This window comes from Epinephelus fuscoguttatus, linkage group LG13 (assembly GCF_011397635.1).
Source record: "Epinephelus fuscoguttatus linkage group LG13, E.fuscoguttatus.final_Chr_v1".
NCBI classification, from domain to species: domain Eukaryota; kingdom Metazoa; phylum Chordata; class Actinopteri; order Perciformes; family Serranidae; genus Epinephelus; species Epinephelus fuscoguttatus.
Window position 1 is genome coordinate 19904205 of NC_064764.1, and position 16388 is coordinate 19920592.

A 16388-nucleotide genomic window follows, 5' to 3' on the forward strand; every position below is an offset into this window, starting at 1 on the left:
GTTCCCTTAGGAACTATTTATCATCCAATTAAGGCCCTTTGTTCCCTTAGCACTATGTTCCCTCAGCATCTATCAAAGTTTTTCTTTGCAAATCAGGCCCTGTGTTCCCTACTGAACTCTTTCCCCCATCCAAATTAGGCCCTATGTTCCCTGTAAATCAGAGCTGGCCCTTTCATAACTTGTTAGGTTAGAGTTGGAGGTTATGGTTGCCAGTGTTACTGCAGGGGTGAAAACATTACATCATTGGCGGAGGTACTGATCTGAGTGAAGATAGGGCTGAGGGAACATAAGGCTTAGTGAACATAGGTCTGTAGGTTTACTTAAGGTCATATCTTTTCAGATTTGTATTATTTTCAAATGGCAGTATCATATCAACTTAAAAAATCCACTATCAGCAAGTTAATGCTCACTGAGTTGGTTTCTGTTGTTTTCACGGTGCAACAGGTTTGATGGAGACTGTGTGGAGAACAATCCAGAGGCTGCAGTGGATAAGTCTAAGCCCTGGAGCCGCTCTATAGAAGACCTGCATGGAGGAAGCACCCTGCCATCTTCCATGACCGGGAATGGCATCACACGTGCTGGGCGACATTCCACGATACGGTACGGTACACACAGTCATTGATGATAAAGAGGACTCCTTTACCCATGTATGGTTTTGTTAGTGTTTACAGATGACTTTGCCTCTCAGGGTTCTAGTCACTGAGTGTCGAGGCGGAGCAGTGTGGCTGTATTGTTGATTATTGTATTATTTTAAGAAGTCACACGTTTCATATGATGCCTCAGCAGCCTCTTTGTGTGGTCATGAGGTCTGTAAGACTTTAAATGGCTTAAGACACATTTCTGCAGCAGGAGGCAATAACCATTTGTCTGGACTTTAAGGATTGTCAAACCCAGGCTGGTTTTGCACATGATCATGACACATGATTGACAGCAAGTTTTCACATGACAGTCGATGCAGCAGAAGGCAAAATCTCTTTCATGGAGCAAATCTGTTTTGTTTTTATGAATACCAAACAGACCATTCAACTCCAAATCCCGCGCACAGAGGATTTCACAGCAGTTAATTCATAAGTCCGTGCTAATGTATGCTCTGAAGCACAAATCCCATTCAGTTGTGCATTATTTCTCTAATCCTCCCTGTCATTCCATTGATGTTTTGGTACAGCACTGGCCGTGACTTCTGTGACCTCTAATCCTTCAGTTTGAATATGTTAACTTGAACTAATTTTACATAAAGAGCTCTGTTGATTCAATGAGGCACATGCCTCTTAAATAGTATCCTTGCATGACAATCAAGTCAGTTGTTTTTTATTCCCTATTATTATCTCAAAAGTACTTGAAATAATATGTAAAAGAAGTTATTTACAGAAGAACATCAGTCATACACAGCCATAGATATGGAAGGTGTGTCCTGTTTGTAAAGCCACACCTATTACCCATTTAAACCACCTATTAAAGTCACTATATGCCATTTGGAACATTATTCCTGAAATTGCAATACATTTTATCGAAATAATATCATATCATGACCTAAGTATTTTTATAATATGGTACCATGGGTCCTCTGACGATTCCCACCCCAAGTACATATGCAGATATCTGTTATAAAGATTAGCCCCTAACTGACTTTCACCCACACAACAGCCTCGTCCGGATGTAGCCTTGTGACATCAGCATGTACAGTGTGTGTCACAGGTCAGAGTGTGTTCACTGAGGCTGACTGTCTCTTCTGTTCTGCCCTGGTGTTCCTCCATAGTCATCTGCTCCTCTGTCTGCCAGTCTTCGACAGCAGGCAGGTCTCTCACTTTGCTAGCTCACAGTGAGCTTTCAGCAGCTTCAACCCCGCATCCCTGCTCCCTCCCAAGACGCACACACACACACTCACTCATACAGAATCCCCCTGCCTCATTGTACTTTATACCTCCCTGCTAGCGCTGCCCAGTTTATTTGTCCCCCTGTCTGTGTCGGGGATGTGAATTATTTGTACTGCCAGCCTCCCCTCCCGCGCTCGAGACTGAATTCTCCTTTCCTTGGAGCAAATGGGTTTTTCTGCACTCATTGTTCTTGTCTCTGTGCCTGTGTGCTGCTTGTGTGGCTCCCTAAATGCCATTCTGTGCAGAAGCTAGCCTAGTTTCTACAAAAGCCCTGTAAAAGCAAAGGCTTTTACTAGGCTTAGGTAGCCTCCAAACATCTTCTGTATTTTGGATATGTTATCTTTTTTTCTGGTTAATAAGAGACGTCACACTAATTATGAGGCATTTGCTCTGCTCTACTGTTGGTGGTTTTCTTTTAATTAATTCTTAAATGTCCATCATACAGAATCTATGCCCCTTTTTGTCTTAATCTCTCCTTAGTTTGGCTTCAAATAAAAATAATGTAAGATCAACATCTCAGTGTCAAATTTAACATGTTATATGTCATCTTCAAACTGCCATCTTGAAGGACACCGAGCACACTGAGCTGTCCAAAGTGCTCTCAAATAAGACGGTATGGAGTTTGCTAGAAATAAGTAGCTGTGACCTGTATCCTGTAGTTATAGTTATAGTTGTAGTGTTTGATGTTGTTCTGTGGTGTTATTTAGAACATGCTCTGTTTGTTGTGGTCCTGCTGTTTTGAGAAAACAGGCAGGATTTTTTTTGATTCATGTTTTGTCATCCATGACGGCTCAGAAATTTCTCCACCCCACAGCACCTCTCACCTCTCTTCAACCTTTAGGTTTGGGCGCCCTGTCTCTTTGAAGTCCAATTTGGCAATCAGATTTGACACACTAATGAATCAAATCCAAAATCTTCTTTGTAAAGCCCCTTGAATCAACTGTGTTACATGATATGTTCTGTAAAGTTATTGAAGCAATGTCAGGCAAGTCAACGCAGGTCAAGGTGTTGCATTTTGCTGGTATTACGTAATCATTTATCAAGAAGAAATATTGTTACTCATTTCCTCACGACCGTGCCACACCTCTGTTTAGATGTTGATTAACCTGGAGAGGAAAAAGCCTGGGATGAACTCCCCTAAGTTTGTTTCTGTTGCTGCTGCTGTGGAGCAGCGCTGCAGTTGCAGAATGTCTCCTGAATCAACAGCAGACTTGTTTTGCATCAGGCCGGCACCACATCCTGCTGAACACAGCATGGAGAATAATTACAAAGACACACAAACTCTCGTAGTAAATGTCAGACATACACAACATTTTTCAAGGCATGATTAACTGTTTACCAGCACATTTCAATGTGAAGTTGCCTAATTAAAGAATAGTTCTATCGTTCTCTTAAAACTGCTGACTCTTGCTTGGAAGCTTGAGCCTTTTTTCAGTCCCACAAACACCATGTTGTGACTCACACAGGAGTCACGCCTTTAAGTATGGGAGCTGACACGAATCGGCGTGTCTATCAGCAGCCTGAAGACACATTTTTCCCCAGAACTCAAGCTGGTAATTGAACCTCGTGACAAAAGTCTGAAAATAAACTGTTCTGCTCCGACTGGCTCTGCGTATTATTCAGTAATACTGCTGTTCCAGCGTTTTGCTTTTTATTGTGAGAGCTGCACCGGGAGAAAAGGCCTTGTTTTTGTTCACGTAAAGCTGCACAATCAGTGTGCTGCATGCAAATGACTGGCTGCTATTGTGCTAGCTGTAAGTGATATCTTTGTGAAGGACATAAAATTAAAACAATTGGAAGAGGGCATCCCGTGGCCCCTTGCGTGGCTGTATATTATATGGCCTTTGTGTGTGTTAATGTAAGGTGGCGTGGCAGTTTAACAGCCTCCCTATGTGAAGGAGGAGGTGTGTGATGGAGGCTCATTCACAAACAGCATCTGTTTTCTTATTTATCCGAGCCTCGTGCGCTCTTGTTTGTGTTCAGATGCTCATAGACTCACCTGACACAGTTTAATTGAATTGTTTTTGTCTTTTCTGTAACATTATTTTAGCTGCAACACACTGCCGAGCCGGAGAACCCTGAAAAACTCCAGACTGGTCTGCAAGAAAGATGACGTCCACGTCTGCATCATGTGCCTGCGTGCTATCATGAACTACCAGGTCAGCCCTCTGCACTCCCCGTCCACACAGACTGCATGTCCGGCTGAACTAAAGCACACTTATCTAACTGAAGCCAAATTCAATTAGTTCCTCTGCTCGATCTCCATGTTTCATTTATTATGCAGAGGAACGCTCCTCTCAGTTATTCAGTGGCTCCTCTTCTCTGTTAATTAGCTTATTTGTCTCTGTCTTTCTCCCTCTGGTTTGTTTTTCATCTCCCAGTATGGCTTCAACATGGTTATGTCACACCCACATGCTGTGAATGAAATTGCACTAAGTCTCAACAATAAAAACCCGAGGTAAGTCAAGTTTTTTTGCACATAGATTATGTGTTTGCTCTTAAATTTTTCTTATAAAGAAACCAGGAGATAAAAGATTTAACTAACGAGAATAATGTTGCATTTGGAGCAAAACAAGTCCAGATACTTTACCAACAAAGACCTCAATCCATAATGGAACATTCAGAGTCCGCGTCTCAGTTAGCCTCAGTGCACCTGCACAGTCTGATCCAGAGTGAGTGTCTTTGTAGCTCAGGGGCACATTCATCTCGACAGACGGGTCAGGGCACCGCTGGCACACTCCACTACACTGGCAGCTGCTCACTGAGACAGCAACCAGAAGGACTCACTTCTGTGCGCGCACGCGTGTATGTGTGTTTGTGTGTGTGTGTGTGTGTGTGTGTGTGTGTGTGTGTGTGTGTGTGTGTGGGTATGTTTTCACTTCATGCCCCGAGGCTCAAGGATTTCCTCAAAAGTGGATGTGAAACCACTCCGCATCACCTGTCACATATCGTCTCATCCAGGCAGAGAGATCCTGCATGAAGGAGCTAGAGACTGGACGCACAGGATGTCGCTGTCCTGTGTGCTCCAACACACACACACACACACACACACACACACACACACACACACACACACACACGAATTAGGCCCCAAGTATTCATTTTTTATACCTGCCTTTTAATCCAGTGGATAAGATAAAAATGGGGAGCTCTTTTATTTTTTTTTCCTCTCAGGATGTGACATTACAAAACTTTTTTCCCAAGTTATTCAAAGTAAGTTAAAGTTTCCAGTGTTTCCAAGTGGTATTTTTGTTGGCACCACTGACACAAAGACAACAGGATTACTTTCCGTTTCCTTCAGAGCCTAACACAGGACATGCTGCATTTTGTTTTCCACAGTTATTGTGGTTGTTCCACCATCCACTAGTTCTGCTGCTGGAGATAGTAACCATAAAGAACTTACACTGATACTCTTTGATAACTGGGGATGGCTACTGATAGCTGCTGGGGAAAACAAAAGTGCCATGCTCTTCCTGTTTTGGTTGTACAATTGTTGAAGCACTTAATTTGTGCCGCAAATCAACCCTTCATTTTTCTGGGACCCTGTGGCAGATAGAATTGTGTAGTGAAAGGGAGGCTTCTAGAGAACCAGTCTAAACGCAGATGGTGGTGTTACATTGTGTCATCAACATTTACTTCATAAATCTAAAATAAAGGAATACTTCACCCAAAAAATTAACATTTGTAAATCATATACATATATATATGCTGTGTTACCTTGAATTTGTGAAGAAAACTTTGTTTTCTTTCACATGCTTTCAAACCACAAACAGATTGATTTATAGACTGATTTGGGACTGCATTTCTGAGTACTTCACAAACGTGCATTTTTGCGATAACCTTACAATATACATATTTACATATGTTTTAGAAGTAGTGAGCATATGACTAGATCAATGAGATCTGGATTATACTGCCAGCACTGTGTAAGTTTGTAAACAAATGTTCAGTCAGGAACACTTTTGTCAAAAAAAAGAAACTTTATTTCCATTTGCAGTATTATATTTGGTGGTATGGCTCTGTTCTGGGGCCTCTCTGCCTTTCCTTGGTTCTAGGCAGAAAGCCTCTTCCCTGTGTCTACATGGAAAGCCTTAAGGCAGAGAGAGCACACCTCTCTGTCCTTCTGCATGCCTATGTGGAAAGTCTAAGGTGGAGAAAGCACACCTCTCTGCCCTTCCATGTGCATACGATGAAAGCCTGAGGCAGAGAGAGCAAACCTCCCTGTCCTTCCATGCGCCTACATGGAAAGCCTAAGGCAGGGAGAGCAGCAGTAAAGAACCCCAGGGAACAGAACAGAGCAACATCAGTGACAAACAGAAATGACATTGAAAAGTCAGACACAGCATGAAAAGGAGGAGCTGGAGTGGAGGCAGGTTGCAAAGCGGCTTGCAGAGGAAGCAGCAACAGTAGGCAGGCCAGAGCAGTTTAAATAGGGCGCCCTGAATGAGATTCGCAAATTGGTTGCATAGGAAGGATCTATCAGCTGACTCCCTTCCATCAATCAGCTGCTCCATCAGTTGATTGGGCTGTTTGAGATCAGCTAATGTAGCTGGGATGTGAGCTGAGCTTGACATCGTGTCCTGTCTCATGTATGTGAGAGAAACAAAGTTTTCTTTCCAAATTATAGGTAACATGTCATGATTAACTGATAAACCAATAATCATTTTGAAGGTGAAGTATTCCTTTAAAGCAAAAAATGTATCCATTTCCACCTAAAAGTTTTAGATTTAATAGTTACAAAGATGTAAACACTTCAAGACAGTAACTGTACTAAACACCCTGTAGATCTACGTAGAGGTTTGAGCGTTGGCAGGATCTTTACTCATTACACTGTTTTCCACTTTGTTTGCTCCGTGTCTAAGTACAGGTTTGCCACAGCGCTGGCACTTGTCATTTACTAACCATTGCTGCCTTTATTTTCTCCCTGTTTTATAGAACCAAAGCTCTGGTCTTGGAGCTCCTGGCGGCAGTTTGTCTCGTGAGAGGAGGCCACGAAATCATTCTCTCTGCGTTCGACAACTTTAAGGAGGTACGAGCTGCACGGAGAGGGGGATGTGGGGTCCGAGGAGACGAATATGTCATTACAATTCGACTGTGCAATTTCAAACGGTGACTCAGCCCTGGAGGAATGCTCCCCCCCTGGCAGATGTGAGGAGCAGCAGATTCCTCAGGATAGCATCTAGGAACTTTGTCAACAGATTAGAGACACCGGTTTAGCTGCAACACACAGCAGGACTCGAGAGGAAACAGTTACACGTGTGGTAACTAGATTTGGCAGACACATCAAAGCTCAGACGCACACGCAGAAAGATGCAACAGGCAGCCTAGTCTGACCCTTGTCTGTCTGGATGAGGTATTCTGGCTGCTGGAGGAAAGAGTGGGAGGTTTATGATGGAGTGGGCGCTAACAGCAGCCCCATTTTGTAGCATACGGCCTGCAAAAAAAAAATGGGCCGACTGCAGTTAATGCAATATTTACACCCCTGAATGAAATATTGAGTGTTGCTCTCAGTAGCATTGGCATTAGTGGGAGAATAAGGCTTAGAGAGAACATAGCTCCTCTAATGAGAAGGGGGTTAGCGTCATGATAGTGGAGTCTGCTAAAAACCATTTCAGCACTCACTCGTGTTTCTGTTTCTTCTTGCAGTGTTGTAAAGGCAGTTTGTGGTTGTTAGTTTTTTCCTTTTCGTTAAAAAGCGTCATTAGATGTAGTTTGCTAAGTGACTTTGATATCCCGTGTTTGATGAAGGGGCTGCAGGCCGAGACTCTACACATTATTCAGAGGTTTTTGGATACACACCCCTCCTCTTTCTTTCTCCCTTCCGTCTCAATTCTTCATCATGCTCCATCTCCCTCATTGCCCTCCAGATGAACTGTCTGAACTGCAGAGCATCTCTCTATCTCTCTCTCTGCCTCTTTTTATCTCTCTGTTCTTTTCTGTCTCTCAAATTCTTCTTCATTTAGGCAGGACAAAGAAACCCTACAGTGTATGTGGTAAAAGTGGCGCCACAAGCCATATTGAACACAGATGCGGTGTGTACATTCAGCAGCAGTTCATGAATAACTGAGGTCAGGGCGAGCTGTGATGTCACGTCACTGAATTTTCATCTTCGCCAAATTGTTGATAACCAGACTGGGAATGGTAATAGTCATTAAAATGTATCAGTAAAAAAGTAAATGAGGTAAAAAGTCCTGGCTAAACTTAAAGGGGAAAAGCATCATCTCTGGTGTCACTACATATTCGCAGTACTGAAGTTAATGCTGAAATCAGGAGTGTTTTTGTCTCAGGCAAAGCACTGTATGGTTCATGTGAATCAGGAGGAGTTAGTTGTGTCATTTATGTAAATCACTGATTGGTTGCATTAATCACTGCAGGTCGCTCTCTACACCTGAACTCCAGTAAATACAATAAGTGAGATGTGCTTCGTTTTGCAGGTGTGTATGGAGGGGCAGCGGTTTGAGAAGCTAATGGAGTATTTCAAGAACGAAGACAACAACATCGACTTCATGGTATGTTCACCCCGTCCCCTACACACACACACACACACACACACACACACACACTCCTAATGAGTATTGATTGCACTGCAATCCCTCGAAAATCACATGGCTTGGGAAGGTTTTTGAGGTGAAGAAGCTCTCAGTGAATGATGCTATCTGTTCTCAGCAGTAGTGTGTTTCTACCCTCCTGTTTTTATGCGCAAGTTCAATTTGTGCATAAAAAAAACTGAGTGGAAACGCCAACATTTCAAAAAAATCTCAAAATATAGCAAAAGGTAGAAAAGTTGGTTTATTGATAAAAGATACTGTAAATGCAACTAAGTGCAATTGAAACCGATTCAGTGAATGAATGATGACATACAGCCATTACGCACTGTCACTATGTAGGCCACACAACACACATAAATACAAGACAGTGTTGTTACCAGAACCCTTTCAACAGCACACAGCTGTAGTATTAGTTGTTTAAAACTCTCTATATCCATTGTCCAGTGTGATCTCCATTATGCATCCGTTGTTTTCCTTTGTTTGAGGTTTGACTTGCGCCCTTTTAATTTTGTCATTTCATTGCACCCTCTTCTTTTGTGGCACCTGACTGCAGAATTAGAGCCACTTCCCGCAGCTTATCTCAATGAACCAGCTCCCAACATTTGAATAACAGTAATGGTTGGAAAAGGACACAAAACCGGATTTTCTTTTGCAGATTGTTTTGAAAATTTGGTTAAAATTTGCATCACATTTGGATGGAAACCTGACTAGTTTCAAGCCTTTAGAACACCTGTTATCAACTTGGAAGTGCCAACTGCACTAGGGGTTGTCAAAGCTCAGCAGGGGTCCGTGAGGCCTTCAAGATTTTAAGTAGTGTAAAAAGATATTTTAAAAAATATAAACACTGGGGCGTCGGTGGCTTAGTGGTAGAGCAGGCGCCCCATGTACAAGGCTGTTGCCGCAGTGGCCCGGGTTCGACTCCAGCCCGTGGCCCTTTGCTGCATGTCACTCCCTCTCTCTCTCCCCCCTTCCCGCTTGTCTGTCCTGTCAAATAAAGGCTAAAAATGCCCAAAAAATATATGTATATATATATATATATATATATATATATATATATAAACACTAAGACTTTATCTCAGTATAGATGTAATTTCTGTGAAAGAAACCAAATGAAATGGTTATTTTTATACTTAATTTTTATTCGTTTTTACAAAAAGAAAAAAGCAGACAAAACCAACAGCAGCAGGCAGGGACATCATAGGCAAAGTCAAAATGCGCAACATTCAGCAACACAGAAAATAAGAAGCATGAAGTCGACTCTGCAGTTCCACAGACAACAGGTCCTTCATGTTCATGACTGTCCCCATGTTCCCCAACTTTGACCCCTGGAAATCCAGGGTACCTTCAGGAAGGGAGAAATCTTCCACTCAACACTCACCAAATAAAACAAACACACAAATAAAGTCAACTACGATTTACATTTTTTCCAATATTGTTCACATTTTTAGTGGCAGGGAAAAAGTCAGTTGTTGGAGAACATACATTTCCTTAACTATTTCTGTCCATTCAGAGGTTGTTGGAGACTTTTTACTCAACCATTTCCTGGTTATTGCTTTTTTACAACCTGCTAGTAATATTTGTAATAAATATCTGTCCTGTTTTGTTACCCCAGTTGGCACTGAAACTGAAATTAAAATCCAGCTCTACTCATTATTGATTTCATCTCTATAATCCTCCCAGTGAGACGAAATTTTAGACTTAAAATAGACTTAAAAGTTTGATTATTAAGGCCCACTTTAAAACTACATTAACTTTACCCTCTGCTAAACAGACAAAACCAAAGATTTTAGAGAACAATGGACAAGCGTCGAGAGAAAAAAAAAGCACAGAATTTGTCTGTCCAAAAAAAGGCTATTAAGTATGTGTGCTTGTTTAGAAAAATAATAACAGTACAGACAGACATTTGTATGAAGATTTAGGCTACTAAAAATATCAGGAAAACTCATCTCTGATGCAGTATTTACAAGTAACCTTGCCAAAATTCATCCAAATTGCTTGATTTACACAAACTTCCTGCTGTTATTTTGTCAACTATTTGGATAATTTGGATGAAGTATAGTTTGACGATACACTCTCCCAGGGCTATCAGTGTTTGTGAACCCTCTAATTTTTCTTATCACAGCTCAACCTACAGATGTGTGGCGCAATATATCAAACTGGAGTGGCCCAAAGCAAGGGACTCATGCCAAGTCTGTCATTTCCAGGCTGAGTAGTGCTAATTAGCCTGGCAGATAAGAATAAAAGACACTGTGAAGAAATTGCCAACTTCGACAGTATTTTATCCAGTGTGTGTGTTCGTCTTAAGTGTCTGAATTTATGTGAGGCAAACACTGCATGTGTGCGAAACTCAACAGATGCTGTGTTTGAATAGGTCTTATGTCACAAGTCCGCTCACAGTCCCTCGGCGGGCCGTCGTCTGACAGCGGCACTAAAGCAAACAGACTTTGTCGAAGGCGCTGTGTCGCACCGAGACAACTGAGCTTCTTACCGGAAGTTGATTAAGCCAGTGTATGTGTGTGTGTGTGTACGTTATAGACACTGAGGATTCCCCGTGATCTGTTTACGCAGGCTCCCATAAGGCAGCCGATGGAGTTGAACTGGCTGATTTTGTTAATTTGTTTTTTCAGATCCTCTTAATCTGCCAGATAAGCTACTCTGCCAGCCAAGCAAGCACAATAAGGAGGATTTATACACACAATTTCAGTGGAAGCCATATTAAAAGGAATTGGATGTGATAATGAGCATAAAGCCATTTCACAGAAGTAACTGGCTGATGTTCAAAAACCTCAAACCTGCTGTAAATTTGTCTATTAACACATTTTTATCTTGCATTGTCAGCAGACACACAGAGTACATTAAAGCAGGGTTTTAAAAACACTGAGAAAACCTACTGTGTGGAATCAGCGCTCACTAACTGTATTCTTTCTCTTTTAATTCCCCCAGGTGGCCTGTATGCAGTTCATCAACATCGTGGTGCACTCGGTGGAGGACATGAACTTCAGAGTTCACCTACAGTACGACTTCACCAAGCTGTGTCTGGACGACTACTTAGACGTGAGTCGAGACATAATGCTGCGAGAAAAAAGCACTGTCAGACAGAAGCACTCTGGCTCTTGATATTCAGCTCAGTCCAGAGCGCAGGTTGTCATTACAGCACCCTCGAGACAGCAACCACACAAAAAAAGCAGTCAATAATGGCTTTTCCATTCCTTCAGAAATAAAAAAATCTGTCAGATGTGTAAATCCTTACCTCCTGCCTTACGGCGCAGGTGAGATCAGTGCTGGCCGTGAGGTCTGAGATGTCGACCTCATGCAGTGAACTGAGAAAGTTTTTCATTTGTGTGTGTGTTTTCCAGAAACTAAAGCATACAGAAAGTGATAAGCTGCAGGTTCAGATCCAGGCCTACTTGGATAATGTGTTTGACGTGGGAGCCCTTCTGGAGGATGCTGAGACCAAAAACGCCGCTCTGGAGCGGGTGGAGGAGCTTGAGGAGAACATGTCACATGTGAGAGACCCCGACTGTTTGATTTTCTCTCTAAAATTCCACAAAACTGAATCCTTAGTCTCATTTATCTTCTCTATGTATTAATGTCCAGGATGTCAGCATGGGATTTATGATGATCTCATGCTTTCCCTTAACTGTCAGCCACCATTTTAAGACATTTTAAGACACATACACAGTTTTCTTTAACAGGCCGGTGACAACCTTGACATTTGTAGCCTTACATTAGTTCCCCACTGGATATCTTCGTTGACGTATTAGGTTGCATGTTGCCATTGCAGTGACTTCATGTCACCGTGTCACCCTTTTCCTCCTGGCTGTTCTGACAGATGACAGAGAAGCTGCTGGACACAGAGAACGAGGCCATGTCAAAGATCGTGGAGTTGGAGAAGCAGCTGATGCAAAGGAACAAGGAGCTTGAATCGATCAGGGTCAGACTCTGAACAGTCACATCCATCTTTAAAGTTGTTATTAAGCACTCACAGTAACCACTGAATACAAATGGAAGTCCTACCCTCACACTTACAGCAGAAATATAACTCCCTGTTTCTGTCCCTCTCCAACACAGGAAGTCTACAAAGACACCAGCTCGCAGGTGCACACACTGCGGCAGATGTTAAAGGAGAAGGACGAGGCCATCCAGCGACAGAGCAACCTGGAAAAGAAGATCCACGAGCTGGAGAAACAAGGCACCATCAAGATCCAGAAGAAGGGAGATGGAGACATCTCCATCCTGCCCTCACCGCCCTCTGCCGTGCAGGGTTTGCCGGGTGCTGTGATTGGAGGAACCGGTGCAGCTGTCAGTCCGAATCATACAGGAGTCGTGGCGGGTGCACCAGCTCCACCACCACCTCCTCCACCCCCTCCACTACCAGTGAACGGCACATGTAAGTTAAATATTCGTCCAGTCCGACACATTTTACATGTCGGATATAAGATGATACTAAGCACTGAGAGTCTCCTCTGTCACAGTGTCAAATGGACCTTCGTCAGCCATTCCCGCAGCTGCAGCAGCAGCTCCCCCACCTCCGCCGCCTCCCCCTCCACCTCCCCCTCCTCCTCCAGGGCCAGCCTCACAGATCTCAGTACCTATACCTCCTCCGCCTCCTCCTCCTGTAGCGCCTCCACTGCCTGGCTGTGGGACGCCAACTGTCATCATGAACTCTGGGTTAGCGGGTAAGGTTAAAGTTAGTCTAAATGTGTATTTCTATATTTTATTGGTTGCTTGATCAAAACAATACAGTATGAAATGATAATTAAATAGATGGAATAATAAACAAACTCATCTTAAATAGGGTCAACGATTAAACTATCACTCTTGCCAAACATTGTAATTTCAGTATTTAAAGACAGTTTGTACAAAGGTTTCCTGTCAGTGTTGAGTTGAGAGCTTTAATGTCTGGCTTTTTCCCCCAAGTTTCTGTGTCTAAGTGACTAATGTGAACAACAGTTTTTGAAACGGGTCCAGCATTGAGTGAGAGTGCTAAACAGCTTCCAGTGTTACTACTCAGGGCAATTATGCACCATCAGTCCACTAGAAGTGCTTGTTTTTGCCACTGATAGGCTCATATTGTTATTCTAAGTGTCTGACAATATTTTGGAAAGGACCCTACAGAGATAGAACTTTTTGTTAAAGAGAAAGATCCTTTTTGTTTCAACAGAAACAGACCCAAAATCGCCATCGCCAAACCCACCAGACTCCATTTCAATAAACTGTAATTTTAGTGTGTATGGCATATTTTCACATCTGACTGAGTAAATTAAGGGTTTATTTGAGCAAAAACAGAGCTGGTGATTGTCGGAACAATGGAAAAATGAACCAACATGGTTTTCTGTCGACTTTGAATGAAGTGTGTTTTACTATGATAAAATTACAGTTTATTTAAATGGAGTCTGGTGGGTTTGGTGGTAGTGATTTTGGGTCTGTTTCTGGTTAAACAAAAGGATCTTTCTTTCTAACCAAAAGGTCTGTTTCTGTAGGGATGCTTTCTATATTGTTGTTGGACATCTATGATAATAATCTGAGTCTGTCAGTGGAAACAACAAGCATCTTAGTGGACATAAATTAATGGGTAAACATGTCCTGAGTGGCTATATTGCAGCTTGTTTCACAGCACTCTTGCACAATACTGGACCAATTTCAAAAATTGCTGTTCCCACCAGTCACTTAAACATAAAACATGGCAAATAGCATCCAGGTTGAACAATATAGTTATTTTGTAACTTACCAAACTTACTGTTGGGCATGCTCCTGCTCAGATGATGAGTATTGATGAGTAACGAGGCCACTCCCTCATGCGACTCATTAAATTAGACCTTACTGTACTGTACAGTAAGTAGATGTGGGTATGCATGTGTAAGATAAGCTTTTAGAGTGATGTAACAGCCTCCCTGAGAGGTCTGAAAATACAGTGCTGACAAGTTTTGCTGGTTATAGCAGTTAGTAAACAGTGGAAATCCCTTTAAGTTCATATATTTTAACTGTGCCTTGTGCGTTTGAGATGTGCATGTGTAAGCTTTCTCACTAACTCTGCCAATTTCTCAATGATTTATCTTTGAATTGTTTCTTTTTCTGCCAACCAGAGGGACCCATCAAACTTTTCTGTAGGTTCTGCTTGTCATGTTTCTTGGTGTCTTGTCCCCCCTACTGTTCCCTTCCTTTATCACAAGTTTTTTGAATTTGGTATTTTCAGTCCCTAAATCCCAGTAAAAAACAAACAGATAAGTCCCATTTGTGTGTTTCAAGTCTCTAAGAAATAATTTATAAATGTTTTCCCTCTTTTTTGGCTGCTCGTAACATGAGCTCAGCTGCACATAAAACCACATATTCCAAAACACATGAACTGTGACTTCATGAATTCTTTCTGCTGTTCTTCCTCTCGCAGTGAGACTTTCTGTGAAACATTTAGATGGTTTCAAACAACAGAGAAAATACCAAATTTCAAAATTCTGCATGCTTTACTTTCACACCCTGCTGTAGTTCTGTGATAGTGTGTGTGTGTTTGTATGAATTAAGTGTATCGCCACATCTCACAGTGTCGGTTGCATGCTGAGACTTAGTTACCTGCTGTGGCACGCAGATGGTAGAAAGTGATAGGCAAAGCTGGAATGCTGTTTACTCTTCTCGTGACAGCCTTATCTTTCTGTCCCTGCTGACACCACGCCTGTTTGGCTAAGCAGGGCGCCACCTTGATGTTCGGCTTCGGTGAATCAGCCCAGGTGGCCACAAATAGTCATAATCTGTTCGATAAATAGTGTGTCACCGGGCCAGGCAGGAAATCCCTGCCATATGCACCGTTAAATATGCACCGTTAACTGTTCAGGGTATACCCTTTGGCCTTACTCTCAGGCTTCACTCTGCTTCCAATACGACCAGGTGTCTTTTTTATTTAGTTTAAAGGAAGCATTCTCTCCAAATAAATCAAATAAGCTATCAGCTTGAAGTAGGGTTGTGTATTTTGAGAGATAAAAACAGTCACATTCATGTGTGTCACGAGCCACAGATAACTGTCTACCCTTTCACCTGCACGTGTGTGAATGTGCGTACGTGTGTGTGTGTGTGTACTCTCACAGCAGATAGAGATTCGGTGTTAACTCTGCTGTTTCTAATGTAGCTGTTAAGATCAAGAAACCCATCAAGACAAAGTTCCGCATGCCCGTCTTCAACTGGGTCGCCCTGAAACCAAACCAGATCAACGGGACTGTCTTCAATGAGATTGATGATGAGAGGATACTCGAGGTAAGAGTCGACAATTTAGTCCACCTCTGGCTTCATTCCCACGATAACAGAACTTTAACTGATTCTTTGTCTCTTTGTATCTTCAAGGACCTGAACGTGGACGAGTTCGAGGAGATGTTTAAGACAAAAGCCCAGGGCCCGGCAATCGACATCACCTCAAACAAGCAGAAGGTCATCCAGAAGGGGCCGAACAAGGTGGCGCTACTGGACTCTAACAGAGCGAAGAACCTGGCCATCACGCTGAGGAAAGTGGGCAAGACTTCTGAGGAGATCTGCAAGGCCATACAGATGTAAGCCCCTTCAAAGTAAAACATGAGACCTCAATCCTTTTGGGGTCGCGAGCAAGGGAAAGTGAAGCCAGTGCTGGTGCCTTAAACCTGCATTCTTTCTAATGGCCAGCAGGGGGCGACTCAATTGGTTGCAAAAAGAAATCTGTATAGAAGTGAATGAGAAAATGACCCAAATTCTCCCTTGATTTAATACCTCAGTAAACATTTTCCTATTAAGTTTATGGTCTCAATCACTAGTTTGAAGTCGTCTTCAATACAAGCATGGTTCATGTTGTAATTTAAGGTCCCATTTATTGTAAAACAGACAGTAAAGCAGGGTGTTGCTACCTTGTGATTGACAAGTTGTTTCTGCTGTGGGGTCCTCGCTCCTCCATAGCTTCACCCTCTCATCCAAATATGGTCACTACCAATGACACATACAATTGTGCTGAGTG

The 16388-nt window shown here is 42.5% G+C and overlaps 1 protein-coding gene across 7 annotated transcripts in view; it reads left to right on the top strand.

Annotated features, from left to right (window-relative positions):
* Positions 1 to 16388, top strand: part of fmnl2a (formin-like 2a) — a 66164-nt gene that overhangs the window by 38926 nt on the left and 10850 nt on the right. For 4 of the 7 annotated variants that reach the window (XM_049593556.1, XM_049593558.1, XM_049593559.1 and 1 more), the window contains exons 6-18: positions 445 to 600; positions 3925 to 4033; positions 4256 to 4332; positions 6810 to 6903; positions 8309 to 8383; positions 11366 to 11476; positions 11779 to 11928; positions 12255 to 12356; positions 12494 to 12812; positions 12898 to 13101; positions 14509 to 14529; positions 15540 to 15664; positions 15752 to 15954. In XM_049593556.1, the coding sequence (XP_049449513.1) occupies positions 445 to 600; positions 3925 to 4033; positions 4256 to 4332; positions 6810 to 6903; positions 8309 to 8383; positions 11366 to 11476; positions 11779 to 11928; positions 12255 to 12356; positions 12494 to 12812; positions 12898 to 13101; positions 14509 to 14529; positions 15540 to 15664; positions 15752 to 15954 (1746 nt within the window). The remainder of the gene's footprint in view (positions 1 to 444; positions 601 to 3924; positions 4034 to 4255; positions 4333 to 6809; positions 6904 to 8308; positions 8384 to 11365; positions 11477 to 11778; positions 11929 to 12254; positions 12357 to 12493; positions 12813 to 12897; positions 13102 to 14508; positions 14530 to 15539; positions 15665 to 15751; positions 15955 to 16388) is intronic. The other 3 variants (XM_049593557.1, XM_049593562.1, XM_049593563.1) reach the window with 1 other exon arrangement.